We start from the raw sequence: 17,144 nt of genomic DNA, 5'->3' as shown, positions 1-17,144 counted from the left end.
TTATACTGTATATATGTATATAGTTTATTTTTGTAATATTGGTATCAATCAGGTGCCAATATCAGTTTTTGCGACTTTATTTTAGCAAAAGTGGAATTTCAATAATAACAAATTGAATGAGAAACAGCTCAGCTGTAGCAAAAATGCCTAAATTATTTTACATTTTTCAGGAGTGCATGTTTAAAAAATGGTCTATGTATATAAAATCTGCTCTCTGTTTAGAAAATGATTACAAAAGCCATTTCATATATTTACATTCTATTCTTTTGGTAAAATACACAGTTTTGACAGGTTTATAAGGATTCAAGAGCGTGTTTGTCCTAAAATAATCTAGTGTGTTCTGAAAAATCACCATCTTTAAATGAAGTGCAGTTATTTGAAGTTATTTTACATAAACGGTAAAGCATCCAGGATAACATTTCTGCTTTTGTCTATATCCCTTTCTAAAGAACTGGTGAACAATTTTACAGGTCCACACATACACACAAACACATAACCCCCACACTACACTGTCATCTACTGTGGAGGTCATACTACAGTCTCTGAGCCTGACACCTTTCCAGTGAAAAAGTCCCAGAAGTTGCTTTGTGGCTTGCTGTCATCTGACGTCGTGGATGAGGCATTGGAGCTCTGTCGTACCCAGACGTGTTTCTCTACAGGACTCTGAGGCTGGGAGCCGCTATCCTTCCGTCCCAGACCGAAAAGGAGCCGTTCCTCTGACCAGGTTTGCCTGGAACAAGCTTGTCTTTTGTCTTGTCGCTCTCTCTCGTCGCTTTGGGTATCGAGGGAAGGCTGGGCTAGACTCAGCAGGTTGTGGTGAGAATGAAACTGCCTTATTTGGCCAATGGACTTTGGAGGAGCATCAGAAGAGCCTGTTGGATATAAACACAGGTGGATCTATTTTAAGTAGCCAGAAGAAAACAAAACACTTAAGGGCACTTTAACACTGGGTTGGTTGACGTGTCAACTCATGTTTTCATTAATCACTCTGTAAATTATGGGGGAGGAGAATTGCTAGTTTTGATTATTGGGGGGATGTCCACCCAAACGCTTTATCTGTTCTCTTAACTCATTCCCTGCCAGCCATTTTTTTTTAAGTTGCACGCCAGCATTTTTTGTGACTTTCAGGAAAAATTTCTTCTTAAAATATATAAACATACAAATATATCAAATAAAATAACAGACCATCTGCTTTCAAACCAACACTAAACAACAAAACGGGAAAAAAAAAAAACTTTCATCCTATCTATATTTTTTCTCTGCTTATATACTTAAATATGTACGAAGCCCCTAACGTGACATGGAGCAAAAAATAAATAAAGTTTACTTTTGCGTGCGCACGTGAAATGTATTTCAATTAAATATTTTATATTTATGCTGGAATTCATTTTTTTAAGAGAATATTAATGTCAGATTAAAAAAATGCTCACGTTTTCTGTTGGTGTTAAGATGCAAAACGTTAAGGAAGACCTCACTGTTCAAACTTCCCATACTAGATGTTTCACAGTAGAGAGGACTTAGAGGCTCCAGGGATGAAAGATCGTCATTGGATTGACCCACAGAGTCCAGAGATGCCTGCGTGTCCCTCCGTCCACCAGAGTCTGTTTCCTTCACACTGTTGCTACTGCTGTTACAGATGTGATAATAATGATTGTAAGCAGTCAGTCAGTATTTGGACAGTGTTTATTATCTTTCATACTCTTAAAAATAAATGTGCTTAAAAGGTTATTCTTCACAGCAATATTATTGAATATCCATTTTTGGTTCCACAAAGAACCATTCAGGATTTTTTACCTTATTTAACTACAAAGAACTTGTTAATGAAGATGTTAAAGATTTTGAATGGAACCATTTAGCCCAAAATTAAGTTTATTTAACTTAATTCGGGAGAAGCATGGTCACGTAATCCAACCAATCAGCACAAAGAGATGCCTATAAATGGTCGTCCCTCACCTGTGTCTCGTGAAAGTTTTTGCAGCATCCCTCCTCCACCCCATCCCCTCACTCTCAGCTAGTTTCATCTATCCCAGTTACAGAGGGGCGAGTACTCTGGTTTGGGCTTAAATTCCGGGCTCGGAGCCCTCCCATCGGACAGCACGCCAAATATGCTTTGTGTCATTCCCTATCGATTAGGGCAGTCACGATTCTCCAAATCCTAGATTCGATTATATTTTCGATTCTAAGGGCACAATTCGATTCGATTCTCGATTTAAATTTTTTTTATAAAGACAAAAAGGCTATGCCATTATTATTTATATTATTATTTATGCCATTATTCATTTTATAATGTTTAATTTTTAAATTGAACCCATTGGCAATGTTTAAATTACAACCCTTATTCTCGTGGCAAAATGTAGCAAAAATGTTAATGCTTTTAATTAAAAGTGCTCCCCAGATAACAAAATAAACAAATACATTTATGATACGTTTGGAGTCCTATAACAATTATTTCAACATTTGTTTCCCCTTGAATGCTTTTACTTTTAATTTCCAAACAAACAAATACAGTACATCTATATTGTTAAAAAGAAATCACCATTTAAAAAATTAGTTTTACATTTTTTTCCAAAGATTTAAAAGTTGTCAAAATGTATCATTTAAGTAATTCACCTTTTATTCTAGCATGAGTCATAAAAAATGATGAGCAAGGGTGCTGACCTGACTTTCCTGCGTAGCAGATAGTCAATAATGTCTGGATCTGTCTGAATGAGGCTCATGAGCACCTCCTGCTGGAGCTCTGCAGACACCTGCAAACAAAAACAAAACATTTTCAGCACACTAATATTAGTAATAATAATAATAATAATAATATACTTTATTATCAACACATAAACACTCATATCAACATCATCTCACAAGCTCTGCACTTACAAAAAAAATAGAGACAGTATGAGGGTCAACGAATCATATGCAGGACAAACATGTTATGCTTACTCTGTTCTTCCAGAGAAATCTCTCTTCAAAACCTCAAATATTTTACCAAGCTAAATAGCCTTGTTTATTCTCTCGATCTCTCTCACCGTGAAGAGGTGTTTGTGGTTCTGGATGAGCACCAGGGTTACAGAGATAACAGCAGTGCTGTCCTCTATGCCCAGAGCCTGTGGACTGAGCTCTCTCTCTGATCCTCTCTCTTTCTGTAGGAGGTTGGGCCCAAAGATCACTGCCAGGTTAGCTGCCGTCATCTTATTACCTGAGATCTAATCACATTAACAGATTAAATCAGCCAAATGAATCACTTTGGTTGTTTGTAGTGGAGACAGCCACAGCACTGGCTGCTATATCAGGTAAATCAAATAAATGAACTTGCAACATTTATTGGATGATAATCATTAAGTCTGGCCCTGTGGGTGAGATACTCTGGTGATAAACTTAATGATTTGAGATTTAGGGCTCCTGGGTTCTAATAGCACATTATGTGAAGTTATTATTAATGTCAAACATCATATAGACTAGGGATGCACGATACAAAATGTATGTGCTGATACCCATATTCAGTTACTTTAAATGACATCTAACAATACAAATAGATACAGATAGTTTTGTTTTTACACCTTGGTTCAAATTACGTAATCCTAGAAGTGCAAAGTGTACAAACTGTAACACTGTTGTTATTGTCAGCTTATTAAAAATAATCACACAGTATCAGATCTTATGTGTTTTTCTGCTCCTTTTCATTGCCAGGATATAATCTGCCCTGATCATCGTCTGTTTTTAAATATCTGATAGTGGAAAAAAATAGGCTAATATATCGCATTATATACACATGGTTAACCAACTCTTAGATTAATTCTCTGGCATTAAGGGAAGTAATTTGGTAAAAATTTTGATATGCCTAAAGCATACAAAGTAAATCAAAACTTTGTTATATTTTAGGATCTTCAAAGTAGCCAAGCAAAATCATACTCCTGTCATTTATCAAGCAGCTTCTTGAGGTCTCACCCGGAGATGTTTTAAAAAAAAATGCTGAGGAAATTTCCATTTGTCTTTTTATGTGTTTGTTTTTCATGTGTGTTATTATGTGCTATTCTTGTCAAAAACCAATAAACATTGCCAAAAAACACACCTTTAAATTAAAATGTTAAAAATCATAAAAGTATTTCAGTCAACGGTTTCAAAATTTCTGAATGGTTGAACCACAAAACCTTAAGTCGCATGGGTAAATTTGTAGAAATAGCCAACAATACACTGTATGGGTCAAAATGATCAATAATTATTTCATGCAAAAAAATCATTAGGATATTAGGTAAAGATCATGTTGCATAAAGATATTTTGTTAATTTCCTACCGAACATATATCAAACCTTAATTAAAAAAAGAGCGAATGCATTTACTAACGAAATTATTTAGACAATTTTAAAGGCAACTTTATCAATATCTTTCAGATTTTTATTTGAGTTTTACATCAATGTAAAACTTATTTATTTAACTTTAAGATGATGTATAAATCCTAATTTTAAAAAAAAATCCCTTATGACTAGGGCGATTAATCGATTTTTCGATTAATCGTTTTTTTACGTGGTCGATTCAGAATCGATTCTCAAAGAGCAGAATCGATTTTTTCCTTTCATATTTATTTCTGCAAACATTGAACGAAAGATTAACGTTAATCGAATTACTAGTCTTCTTCACTAGATGTCACCCTCTTTTTTGCCTAGCGCATGTTACCAAGGAGCAAGAGGCAAGCCTGTCATTCATTCATACAGTGCTTAAAATGGCGGTTTCAGGTGCTTCGTCGGTTTTATTATTTACCCGCTTGTAACCTGCTGTTCACTGTTCTTTTTATTAATTTAGTATTTGTATTAAAGCTATATTCATTGAGTTGAATAGAGTATAAAAACCGGCCCGAGAACCAGAATCGAAAATTGATTTGGTAGCTTGTGAATCGAAATTGAATCGATCTGGAAAATCTGAATCGATACCCAGCCCTACTTATGACTGATTTTGTGGACCAGGGTCACTAGGGTGGTCCTTATTTTTCAACTTTTAAAAGTTTATGCTATCACCTCACCAATATGTTTTATTAAAAAAATAAGAAAATTGGGCAAGATGTTTTCAATTTTTTCTAAATATTTAGAGGTTGCTCAAGACCTTTAAAGTTTAACACATTCACGTATTTATGTGATACTTTGTGCTAGCATGTATAATTGTTTAATAATGTATACTTATGGCAGCAATGGACTTATTTGATCATGCTCTATGCAATTAAAACTCCTGTTTTAGTTTTGATATGTCTTTCAAAGCAAGAATGCTTCAATGTGAATAAAGCACAATAGACAATCTATCCAGCGAGACAATTGGTGAAGCAACACGAAGCAAGTCAGCTATATGGTTACTACCCTCTAAAAATGGCAGGGTTATTTTTGACCCATAATGGGTAAATATTGGACAGAACACGTGCTGGGTTAAAAATGACCCCATGTTGGGTCAAAAATGACCCAATGTTGGGTTGTTGTTATGCAACCATGGGGTATTATAACCCAGCAGTTGGGTTAAAATAACCCAGCATTGGGTCAATTTTTAACCCTGCACGTGTTCTGTCCAATATTTACCCATTATGGGTCAAAAATATCCCTATCGGTTTTAGAATGTAGGATTAGAAGAGACTGAAATAACTGGAACAAAATAACCCTCCTAAAAGCAAGTTTTATGTGTTTTGTGCATTTTTAAATGGTACAGTTTTTGCAAAAATATGTGATTTTGGAAATATTCAACGGCTTTGAGCAACCTCTTGATATTGTTGGAACCATTCAAAATTTTGCAAAGTGTGTTTTTATTGATATCCTAACACATTTAATGGGTGAGAGTTGAACATTAAAAAAAAAAATCTGGCCCATTATAAGGACCACCCTAAGGGTCAAATATGAGCATTTTTATATGATGAATAATTTTTTTTAACACATTATTCAAAGAAAAACTTATAGTATGAGAAAATTTAGGGACAATGCGTGTTACCTCTTGTTGATCAGGTCCAGTAGAGTCGTGTGCGTTCTCTTGTACTGTATGCAGAAGTGTGAGAAGTCTCAACAGAGTATCACAATTACATGGTGGTAACAGATATAATAACTGCTGCAGGTATCTCAACTGTTCAGCTCCTCTCAACGCTGCCGGGACAAACACAACATATGACAGGATTACAATACAATAATTATAAGTGTGAGAAATATTTACGAAATTACACATTGTGTATCATGTGTGTATGTAAGAGGTCCCACTAACAAAAATGACTACCTAGTACCTATTTTCACATATTTTTATATAAAATATAGTAATTTTATTTATATTACATTTAGGATTTGATAAAATACGCATTTAAGATGTGAATGGCTGTTGATCTACACAAGTTTTTGTGAAATTGTGCTCGTACAGTTAGCGTGGAGGAAGGCACGGTACAGTTCTCGTGGCAACAGTGGGTCAGGCATCTCTCTCAGAAACTCTTTAAGTAATGCAGCCACATCATGAATGCTGTGCTCCTCATCTAACACAACATCTATCCCGCTGTTAAAGTCATCACGCAGCTGAAAACACAGTTAATGGAATGATTAAACAGCTTTAGAGAAATATGCATGCCAATCAGCCTCAAGCAGTATATATATAAACACACACAAATAACAGTCTGTACTAAAAGAGAGAGAGAGAGAGAGAGAGAGAGAGAGAGAGACAAAGAAAGAAAGAAAGAAAAAATAAATGCTTTGTAGTATACGTGGCTCCAGGAAGCAGCTGGAGCTAACAAACTTACTTGACGGACTCTCTTCTTGGAGCTGCCTACACGGAAAATCCCCAAAGTTTGTAACCCTAGAAAGAGATCATAAACAGTGTGTTGGACTTAAATATCCTGAATTTATTCCTTGAGTACATTTCAGTATCATTTGGATGACATGATCCTCTTTTGTAAAATAAACTGAGGTGTGTTATGGGCAGGCCCATACAGGCTCTCTGATCCCTGAATTTCTCAGTAACCACTGCAGATTACTACCCATTCACGAAGTTTTACACATCTCCCAAGCTCTGCATATTTGATTATTAAACATACAGTGCTCTATTTAACACATTTTATGATGTTTCACATTTTCAGCCCAGAAAAGTCAGATTTCATTAGTGCTACCATAACAAGTTTTCAGCTACCATAAACATACACTCACCTAAAGGATTATTAGGAACACCATACTAATACAGTGTTTTACCTCCTTTCGCCTTCAGAACTGCCTTAATTCTATGTGTTGAACAAGGTGCTGAAAGCATTCTTTAGAAATGGTCGCCCATATTGATAGGATAGCATCTTGCAGTTGATGGAGATTTGTGGGATGCACATCCAGGGCACGAAGCTCCCGTTCCACCACATCCCAAAGATGCTCTTAGGGCACTAAGGGGCCTAAAGTGTGCCAAGAAAACATCCCCCACATACTAACAACACCACCACCAGCCTGCACAGTGGTAACAAGGCATGGATCCATGTTCTCATTCTGTTTAAACCAAATTCTGACTCTACCATCTGAATGTCTCAACAGAAATCGAGACTCATCAGACCAGGCAACATTTTTACCAGTTCTCAACTGTCCAATTTTGGTGAGCTTGTGCCAATTGTAGCCTCTTTTTCCTATTTGTAGTGGAGGTGAGTGGTACCCGGTGGGGTCTTCTGCTGTTGTAGCCCATCTGCCTCAAGGTTGTGCGTGTTGTGGCTTCACAAGTGCTTTGCTGCATACCTCGATTGTAACAAATGGTTATTTCAGTCAAAGTTGCTCTTCTATCAGCTTGAATCAGTCGGCCCATTCTCCTCTGACCTCTAGCATCAACAAGGCATTTACGCCCGCAGGACTGCCGCATACTGGATGTTTTTCCCTTTTCACACCATTCTTTGTAAACCCTAGAAATTGTTGTGCGTGAAAATCCCAGTAACTGAGCAGATACTCAGACCGGCCCGTCTAGCACCAACAACCATGCCTCGCTCAAAATTGCTTACATCACCTTTCTTTCCCCATCTGATATTCAGTTTGGAGTTCAGGAGATTGTCTTGACCAGGACCACACCCCTAAATGCACTGAAACAACTGCCATGTGATTGGTTGATTAGATAATTGCATTAATGCGAAATTGAACAGGTGTTCCTAATAATCCTTTAGGTGAGTGTAGGTGCCTTTTTCATTTACATTTGGCAGACATTTTAATCCAAAGTGACTTATAGTTCATATACTAGTTTATCACTATGGTTTTTTTTGATAACAGAACACACTACCTTTGGCTGCTTGCACAATACTCTAATGCTGGTTGTAGCTCACCATAAGTCTGAATGTGGTTACAACAGCGCTCCACCACTCTGGGTACTTGTCTGTAAATGGGGTTGAGACTCAGTTTTGCCTGTGTATGGCCAGACGATGCCTTCTTCATTTCCAGCTCATTAGGATGAGAGAGCTGCAAAGCTTCTAGTAGTCTGGATTGACTCTCAACCAGATCTGAGATGGAGTCCACAGACAAACCTCCCTACATATATAGGAAGAGGTGGAGAGAGAGAGACATTTGTTTATAAAGAAGTAATACACAAAGGGAATATAAAGGTAAGTTATGTGAAATATGTGACGTACGTAAGGTTTAAAAGTCAAAATGTCAACATGAATTGTTGCATTTACAAGGAATTATTTAAAAAATGCAAACAACCACAAAGCTTTCTAATTAGCATAAGCAGTTAAGAGCACAAAGACAAAGGAATTAGATCACAATGTAATAATAAGTGTAAACAAACAAGATGTAAACATATTTTCATAAAAAGTTTAAAACACTGCATCGTTCAGCACAGTGATGATGACTGAACATCCCGGCAATCTGTTCTTTTCCATCCTCTACTCATGTTTGGGTGGAGGGTACGGGGAATTTGATTTGGCAAAGAAAAAGACATTGATCTCATTCCCTCCTGCTGATTTGTATAGCCACCCATAGAGGTTTTGTCTCTGATCCTACTGAGCAAGGTGCAGAGTGAGTTCGCCCATAAAGGCGAACCACACCGTCAGTAATAACAAAGTCATTTTGATGATGAACACTACAGCATTGTCCGGGTTTTTTCCCATACAAAATGTTTTACATTGCAACTTGGATTTTAAAAGCTGAAACTGTTTATTTACAATTTATTCTTAATTTTGATATTACTGTAGCATCCTACAAGACTGTAGCCAAAGGCAAACATTGTTGCATTTTTGTTATTAGGTAGTTCACAATCACTTTTTAAACAAATATGGTTTTGTGCAAGTGCAAGCAAAAACAACGCATGATTTATTTCTGCGTTTATTCGGCATGATCTGCATTTTTTTTAAAACAAATTGCTTAAAATTGAGCCAGGAATTTGATCTGTTTAATGTTTATCTGTGAGGTGTACCGTATCAGCTCTCGATGGTGAGGAACTGTTTGAATTAAATGATAAAAAAGTTTTTATTGGCCATGGTTTATATTTGTGTTTCCTCTTCTCTAGTTTGCTCTCAGATAACATGTCAGCAACACAGAACCTCTCAAAGCAACAGCAATCATTTGCTGATTATATATTGTATTATAACATGTTAAGGTCTTTGATGTGGTTGTTGGATCTAAAGGTACGACGTCATGCTCTTATCAGGTTGCAGATGTTTTCCTGGGTTATAAGTTCAACATGACTTACTGTCGGTGCTGTTTTTGAATATATTCATATTTTAGTGTAGAAAGGGTGTATATTGATATTTTAGTGTAACTTTTGGCAGAAGTTGAAAGAAAATTTTAAAACCAAAAATATTTTCACAGACATCCTAATTTTTGTGTAATAAATGATTATCAGACAAAATCATACAGTTGTTTTATAGGCTACGGATCTTTTTTATATATCTCCCATCCCTACTTCCTGTTTAAACAGGAAATACATCAAAGTAGAAAAACTGCACTCATCAAAAGACTTTAAATACATCTTCTACCATAGTTTCTTTGTGAAGGTATTAAAGCAACACTATGTAGTTTCCATGTAAAAATGACTTACAGCTCCCTCATGTGGTTGAAAAGCGCAACAGTGCCTGGTATCAGACACTCTTTTGCAGGCAGGGGGAGGGGCGGGGCTGTGTTTCCTACCCTCCACCGCCACTTTCAGAGTGTGCTTGTAGCAGCTAGGAGGCTGCTCAGGCTGCAGCAACAGTACAATTTGTCCAATTAAAAGTTGTTCTATCACTGAAATAATTTTAGAGACATTATTTAAAGGTAAAAAAACTACATAGTGTTGCTTTAATCTGCATTAGATTTATGTTGAACTCACTACGTTAATGTTGTAAATGGGGCTAAAAGTAGACATTTTCCTCTTACCCGTCTGTGTGTCCGGGAGGTGTTGTCCATGAACGCAGATGACGCAGGTTTGCTTTGAACCTCCAGTGCTGGTGAGGAAGCAACACCAGGTGGTAACGCTGTACTGCGCATTGACCGGTTTCCATTGTGCTGATATTTCTCAGCACGAAAGCGTAGTACACTGGCCTCCAGATCCAGACAGTCCCGGCGACTTTCTTTCAAGGCATCCTGCCGCTGCTTGTGTGCACGGTCATTGGCGATTACTTGGGCAAGAGGGATGCCGAATGCCTGGGGTGCAGATTCTACAGCAGAATTTGAAAAGATGAGTCAAAGCAAAAATTGCATTTTCAGCTTACCAATAGACTTTTAAATTAAATTGATTTAGATGGATAAAATTGAGCTATGTTACATTAAAAAATAATGTGACCCTGGACCAAAAAAACAACACAGTTGCATTGGTATATTTAACAATATCCAACAATATATTGTATGGGTGAAAATGATCAATCTTTTAATGCAAAAATCATTAGGATATTACATAAAGATCATTTTCCATTAAGATATTTCGTAAATATATAAAAATGTATTTATCATAATATTGGTAAGGACTTCTCAAAATAAAATATTGTCCAAATATTGCCATATCCTATTAAACTATACATCAATGGAAAGCCTATTTATTCAGCTTTTAGGTGTACCCTTATGACTGGTTTTGTAGTCCAGGGAAACATATTGCGAGGACTGTAAATGTCAAAATATGGCACAGACACAGATATTTTTACATTACATTTCATAAAGGGATTGTCTGAAGCATAGTCATTAAATCATTTTTTTTTTTTTTGTAAAAATAAATGACTCTGAGTGTCATCCCACAAACCCAGTCTAATTTATATACTCCATTTAGTGTTGTTTTGTCACAGTTTATGGTGCTTAAACAGCATTACTGCTTTTGTACTAAGATTCTCAGTCTGTATGTCATTACATCAAAGCCAAACAAATAATTTCTCGTACCAAAGTTATTTAATAGTGTCTTTGTTACATATTACATGTTATTATGTATAATTAACTTTTATTACTATAATTATTACATGCAACCAACCCTAAACCAAACCCAGGAGCATGCAGTTAATGATTATTACCCAGTACATAAATAAAAAACACTGTAATAAATAAAACATAAAATACAGTATAGAAGATTTTAGTATTCTTTACTATTCCAGAATAAATGTGGTCCTACTATCTGATTGTTTCTTTATCTTTTGTACGGAATAATGTAGAGTTATTTACTGTTCGATATAAGATGCGGATGAAAGGAGGCTTAAAAAAAAGATTAACTAAAAATATGGGAGTCATACGTTGGGCTAATGCTTTGTGTAAATAGTGCATGCATGCCTAAGACCCATGGGCTATGTCTAAGACACACCGTTTAAACTTTACACATATATTATATACAGACTGTAATGCTATATAGGCTTATCTTCAACTCCTACATGCCCACTGTCTCAGTCCTATATAGTTCTGTAAGTGATTTGTAAAGTCTCTACTCATTCTAAAGATAATTTTTTTTTCTATTATGCGATAAGCAAGAACTTGGTAGTCTCCAACCAGATGTTATATATGATTATAATTTAAGTTTGAAGATCTGTTTAAATGAAATAAAATAGATTTAAAAGCTGTAAATTATATAGCAAACATATGTTTTACATTCTTTCTGGGAAACCTAAAGCTTTGATAGTGTATAACCTTTTAAAGTATTCAATCATTCAGCTTTTGCAAACCAATGCCATATGCACATTTGCAGTATTTTGGGATATCTTGGCATACACTAAAGGATTATTAGGAACACCTGTTCAATTTCTCATTAGTTCAATTTCTCATTGCAATTTTTCTAATCAACCAATCACATGGTAGTTCCTTCAATGCATTTAAGGGTGTGGTCCTGGTCAAGACAAAATATTCTGAACTTCAAACTGAATGTCAGAATGGGAAAGAAAGGTGATTTAAACAATTTTGAGTGTGGCATGGTTGTTGGTGCCAGACGGGCCAGTCTGAGTTTTTCACAATCGGCTCAGTTACTGGGATTTTTACGCACAACCATTTCTAGGGTTTACAAAGAATGGTGTCCTGTGGGCGAAAATGCCTTGTTTATGCTAGAAGTTAGAGGAGAATGGGCCGACTGATTCAAGCTGATAGAAGAGCAACTTTGACTGAAATAACCACTCGTTACAACCGAGGTACGCAGCAAAGCATTTGTGAAGCCACAACACGCACAACCTTGAGGCGGATGAGGTACAACAGCAGAAGACCCCACCGAGTACCAATCATCTCCACTACAAATAGGAAAAAGAGGCTACAATTTGCACAAGCTCAGGTGGTGGTGATGTTATGGTGTGGGGGATGTTTTCTAAGCACACTTAAGGCCCCTTAGTGCCAAATGGGCATTGTTTAAATGAGCATTTTTTCTAACTATGTCCATCCCTTTATGACCATAATGCACCATGTCACAAAATTCGAATCATTTCAAATTGATTTCTTGAACATGACAATGAGTTCACTGTACTAAAATGGCCCCCACAGTCACCAGATCTCAACCCAATAGAGCATCTTTGGGATGTGGTGGAACGGGAGCTTCGTGCCCTGGATGTGCATCCCACAAATCTCCATCAACTGCAAGATGCTATCCTATCAATATGGGCCAACATTTCTAAAGAATGCTTTCAGCACCTTGTTTAATCAATGCCACGTAGAATTAAGGCAGTTCTGAAGGCAAAAGGGGGTCAAACACAGTATTAGTATGGTTCTAACAATTCTTTAGGTGAGTGTATGTGCCCACAATGTCAGAATACATTAACCAATACATTCAGTGTTTTAAGTTTGTCTCTTTTGTGCATCTGTAGGTTAGCCTTTCAGAAGGTTGCTAACACTTCAATTTCTATAAATGGGAAGGTATCAACATCGGGTTTGTACTGTACGTTAAGCCCACTTTTTTAAATAGCAACATTAAAAAGATTAAAGACTACACTTAGGTTGTGATCTGTTTTGGCTAGAAAATTAATACAACAGCATGTGTCCACTGCGAGAACAGTCTTAACATCGCCTCTACCCCTCCTTTCTTCACAATCTCTTTTTTCCTGTCTCTACCTCTAGGCTTAAAGGTCCGGTAGCAGGTCAGGTCAGTCTGGTCCACTGGCTGCAAGCTTACCGATTAGCTTGATGGATAGGGGGATTGGGTCTGCTTTAAATACATTCCTCCCCCACCCGTCCACCATCTACACTTCTATTTCTTCATTCAGCCCTTGCCTCCAGTCATGTTGCTGTAAACACGAAGCTAACGCACATGCTGGACACAAGTGCCAAACTGTGGTTGCAGGTGGCAGGAACATAGTCAAGCAAATCCACCTGACCCACAAAAGGTTGTTCTGCTTTGACTCCTTTAGTGCTAAGAGTTGGTCTGAGATCAGTTTGAACTATTAACAGCACTTAGAGCAGAGTTACACACTGATCCTTCATCAACACTAGTGAACTTTTTATGTCATGTTTGTAATGCTTATGTATTATTTTTAAAAATAACATATGATTCAGTAACAGTTAGTGTAGCCTACTACAGTGCATTACAGGCGTGTAGATCATTCACAACTCATCAGCTCTGCTTATTTGCGACCCTGAACTAATTTGTGCTGCTCTTAGAAGATTGCGTTGGTCATTATGGAAATCAGCTGTTGCCCCTGTGTTTTTTAATTTGTGTTTTTTAGTAAATAATGCGCAGATTTTACCACTCCCATCTGCGCTTTCTTGGAATTGCACTCTCTCTTATTTGCCCATTTAGTAAATGTACCATAGTAATTTTCTGTATGTGCGTTAAATCAAGTCAAAATGACATTAGCCATGAAATCTTAACAGCTCAAATTATAAAACTTTATTTAAGTGCATTACAATCAAATTCTTTTAAATCATTAACATTACAAATTTAGAGTAAGATTTGAAAAAACTGTTTTTAACACTTATTTTTATGTACTTGTGTAATAACTATTCTTTGTTAATTTATTTATTTATATTATTTAGGATAATTTAAAGAAAAAAAAATTAAAACTTAATATTGTACATGTCAAAGAAGTCTAGTGAAATTAAATTTATTTTTGACAATTTGGTGTAAACAAAAAAGTGCTTTAAGCATTTGGTGATCTCGTAAGAAGTGAATGACAAAGAGTAAATGTAAAAACTGCATATCTTAAATACAAAATCCAGTATATGTTGTAAATTTCTACAATATATTACTGTATGTTAAGGAAAGTTTAAAAGTTTTCAGAAAAGCAGCCTGATCTAACAGAAATTCATAAATATTTGACGACAGAATCGGACAGAAATGTATGATTATTAGAAAAACCCAACCCTTAACCCCATTGTAACAAATTGTAAAAAGTAAAAAGTTGGATCAAGTTAAAAAATTACTTCAATTGGTAACACCTAAAAATTTATGTTTTTTCAACTTATAATTTCACTTTAGGTAAAAAGTTAGGTTGAATAAACTTCAATTTTTAGGTTTTACCAATTGAAGAGACTTTTTAACTTGATACAACTTTTCACTTTTTACAGTGCAGGTGCTACTTCAGTATGTAAGTCTTTAAAAAAATCCCTAAAACAATAAGCACTAATAAGTGCAATACAAAATGAATGAAAAAGATTTAAGATTTAAATGTGTTTGCAAGGATGTACAGATTGTTGAAGTAAAGGCACAGCATTCTGCATCTTAAAGTCTTAAACCCTTGTGCCTCACAGGCCAATGTGAGATTTGCAAGAAGTGTGACACACAAACAGCCTTGGCAACTAAAGGCAGAGAATCCATAAGGAGAACATCTATTTATCAGTCTCTGTCTTTACTCTCCGCCACAAAAAGAGATTAGGTAAACTTAAAGAAACTTATCTGGCTCAGATTTGCAATGTAGATACACTATTCGTTTTGGACTTTAATCAAAATCAGCACAATATATGATGAAGTATATACAGTGGTGTAAAAAAGTGTTGGTCCCATTCCTGATGGGTTTTTTCCATGTTTGTCACATTTTAATATTTCAGATTATCAAATCAATTTAAATATTAATCAATGATAACACAGGTAAACACACGATCCAGTTTTTAACAAAAGCCAAACCCACATGGCCCTGTGTGAAAAAGAGTTTGGTCCCTAAACCTAATAACTGGTTGGGCCACCATTAGCAGCAGCTGTAATCAAGCATTGTGATAACTTGCAATGAGTCTGTTACAGTGCTGTGGAGGAAGTTTGGTGCACTCATCTTTGCAGAATTGTTGTAATTCTTTTGTAAGTCTTTTTAAGGTCATGCCACAGTACAGTATGTCTTCAGCCAATCAGAGGTGGACTTGCTGGTGTGTTTTTGATCGTTTTCCTGCTGCAGAACCCAAGTCCATTTCAGCTTAAGGTCACAAACAGATGGCTGGACACTGTCCTTCAGGATTTTTTGTAGACAGCTGAATTCATGGTTCCATTTATTACAGCAGGTCTTCTAAGTACTGAAGCAGCATCACACTACCACCACCATATTTTACTGTTGGGATGATGTTTTTGTTTCTGAAATGAGTGTTACTTTTATGTCAGATGTAATGGTACACACACCTTCCATAAGGTTCAACTTTTGTCTCGTCAGTCCACAAAGTATTTTCCCAAAAGTCTTTGGGGATCATCAAGAAGTTTTCTGGCAAAACTGAGACAGGACTTTATGTATTTTTGCTCATCTTGGAACTCTGCCATGCAGGCCATTTTTGCCCAGGATCTTTCTTATAATGGAGTCATGAACACTGACCTAACAGAGGCAAGTGAAGCCTGCAGTTCTATGGATTTGTTGCGGGGTCTTTTGTGACCTCTTAGATGAGTCGTCACTGCGCAGTTGGGGTCATTTTGGTTGGCCGGCCACTCCTGGGAAGGTTCAGCACTGTTCCATGTTTTTGCCATTTGTTGATAATGGCTCTCACTGTGGTTTGCTGGAGTCCCAAAGCTTTAGCTTTTACTTTCTTATTTGTTCCTGAATGTCTTTGGATCTCAACATGATGTGTAGCTTTTGAGGATCTTTTGGTCACTTTGTCAGGCAGGTCCTATTTAAGTGATTTCTTGATTGCGAACAGGTGTGGCAGTAATCAGACCTGGCTGTGGCTAGAGAAACTGAACTCATGTGTGATAAACCACAGTCATGTTTTAATGGCGGGGGGCAAGCACTTTCTCACACAGGGCCATGTGGGTTTGGATTTTGTTTTCCCTTTATAATAAAAACCTTCATATAAAAACTGCATGTTGTGTTTTCCACACCACTGTACGTATGACTCTATGCAAAGTTAACTGATCTGTGAATGCCTTCTTAAACTAGCACTGAAATAATGAAAGGACATGGTTATCTCTTACCTCGCTCTTTCTTTTCTTTTGAGAAGGAGTCAAACTTTCTCCGTAGTGATTTCCTCCTTTTACGAGTCTCTGCAAAAAAATTTAGATTATACTGATTATATTGTACAGACCAACAAATAAATTGTCAAAAAAAAAAAAACCTATAGGTTTTTTTTAGTAATCAGTGACTAATGTATATGATGTTTTACCGAAGTTAAACCATATAAACACCAATAAGGCTGCCAAAACAAGAATGGTTACTCTATTTAAAACCTTTGTATTGGAGGCTGCACCTAAGATGGATGCAAAACCAATCCCTGAGTGGGAAAAGAGTGAAATTTTAGCTTGAGAAAGAACATTTATTCCAAATTTGGAAGAGACCTGGAAATAAGTTCAACTAAAGCAGCTAGGTTTATTTGTTTAAGTACTACATAAAGAGTAAGAATAAAATGAATAAATAAAAAAAAACTGAAAAC

General features: G+C 36.3%; 1 protein-coding gene across 6 annotated transcripts in view; it reads right to left on the bottom strand.

The window, feature by feature from the left end:
• arhgap36 (Rho GTPase activating protein 36) overlaps positions 1–17,144 on the bottom strand; it is a 36,194-nt gene that overhangs the window by 2,702 nt on the left and 16,348 nt on the right. For 4 of the 6 annotated variants that reach the window (XM_065289072.2, XM_065289076.2, XM_065289075.2 and 1 more), the window contains exons 3-12: positions 16,690–16,758; positions 10,302–10,582; positions 8,273–8,474; positions 6,737–6,792; positions 6,365–6,515; positions 5,953–6,101; positions 3,021–3,197; positions 2,659–2,747; positions 1,431–1,627; positions 556–872 (exon numbers count right to left, since the gene is read on the bottom strand). In XM_065289072.2, coding sequence (XP_065145144.1) covers positions 556–872; positions 1,431–1,627; positions 2,659–2,747; positions 3,021–3,197; positions 5,953–6,101; positions 6,365–6,515; positions 6,737–6,792; positions 8,273–8,474; positions 10,302–10,582; positions 16,690–16,758 — 1,688 coding nt within the window. The remainder of the gene's footprint in view (positions 1–555; positions 873–1,430; positions 1,628–2,658; positions 2,748–3,020; positions 3,198–5,952; positions 6,102–6,364; positions 6,516–6,736; positions 6,793–8,272; positions 8,475–10,301; positions 10,583–16,689; positions 16,759–17,144) is intronic. The other 2 variants (XM_065289074.2, XM_065289073.2) reach the window with 2 other exon arrangements.

This window comes from Paramisgurnus dabryanus, chromosome 2 (genome assembly GCF_030506205.2).
Source record: "Paramisgurnus dabryanus chromosome 2, PD_genome_1.1, whole genome shotgun sequence".
NCBI classification, from domain to species: domain Eukaryota; kingdom Metazoa; phylum Chordata; class Actinopteri; order Cypriniformes; family Cobitidae; genus Paramisgurnus; species Paramisgurnus dabryanus.
The sequence above is the reverse complement of the archived record's forward strand: the minus strand, read 5'-3'. Positions and strand labels throughout refer to the sequence as shown.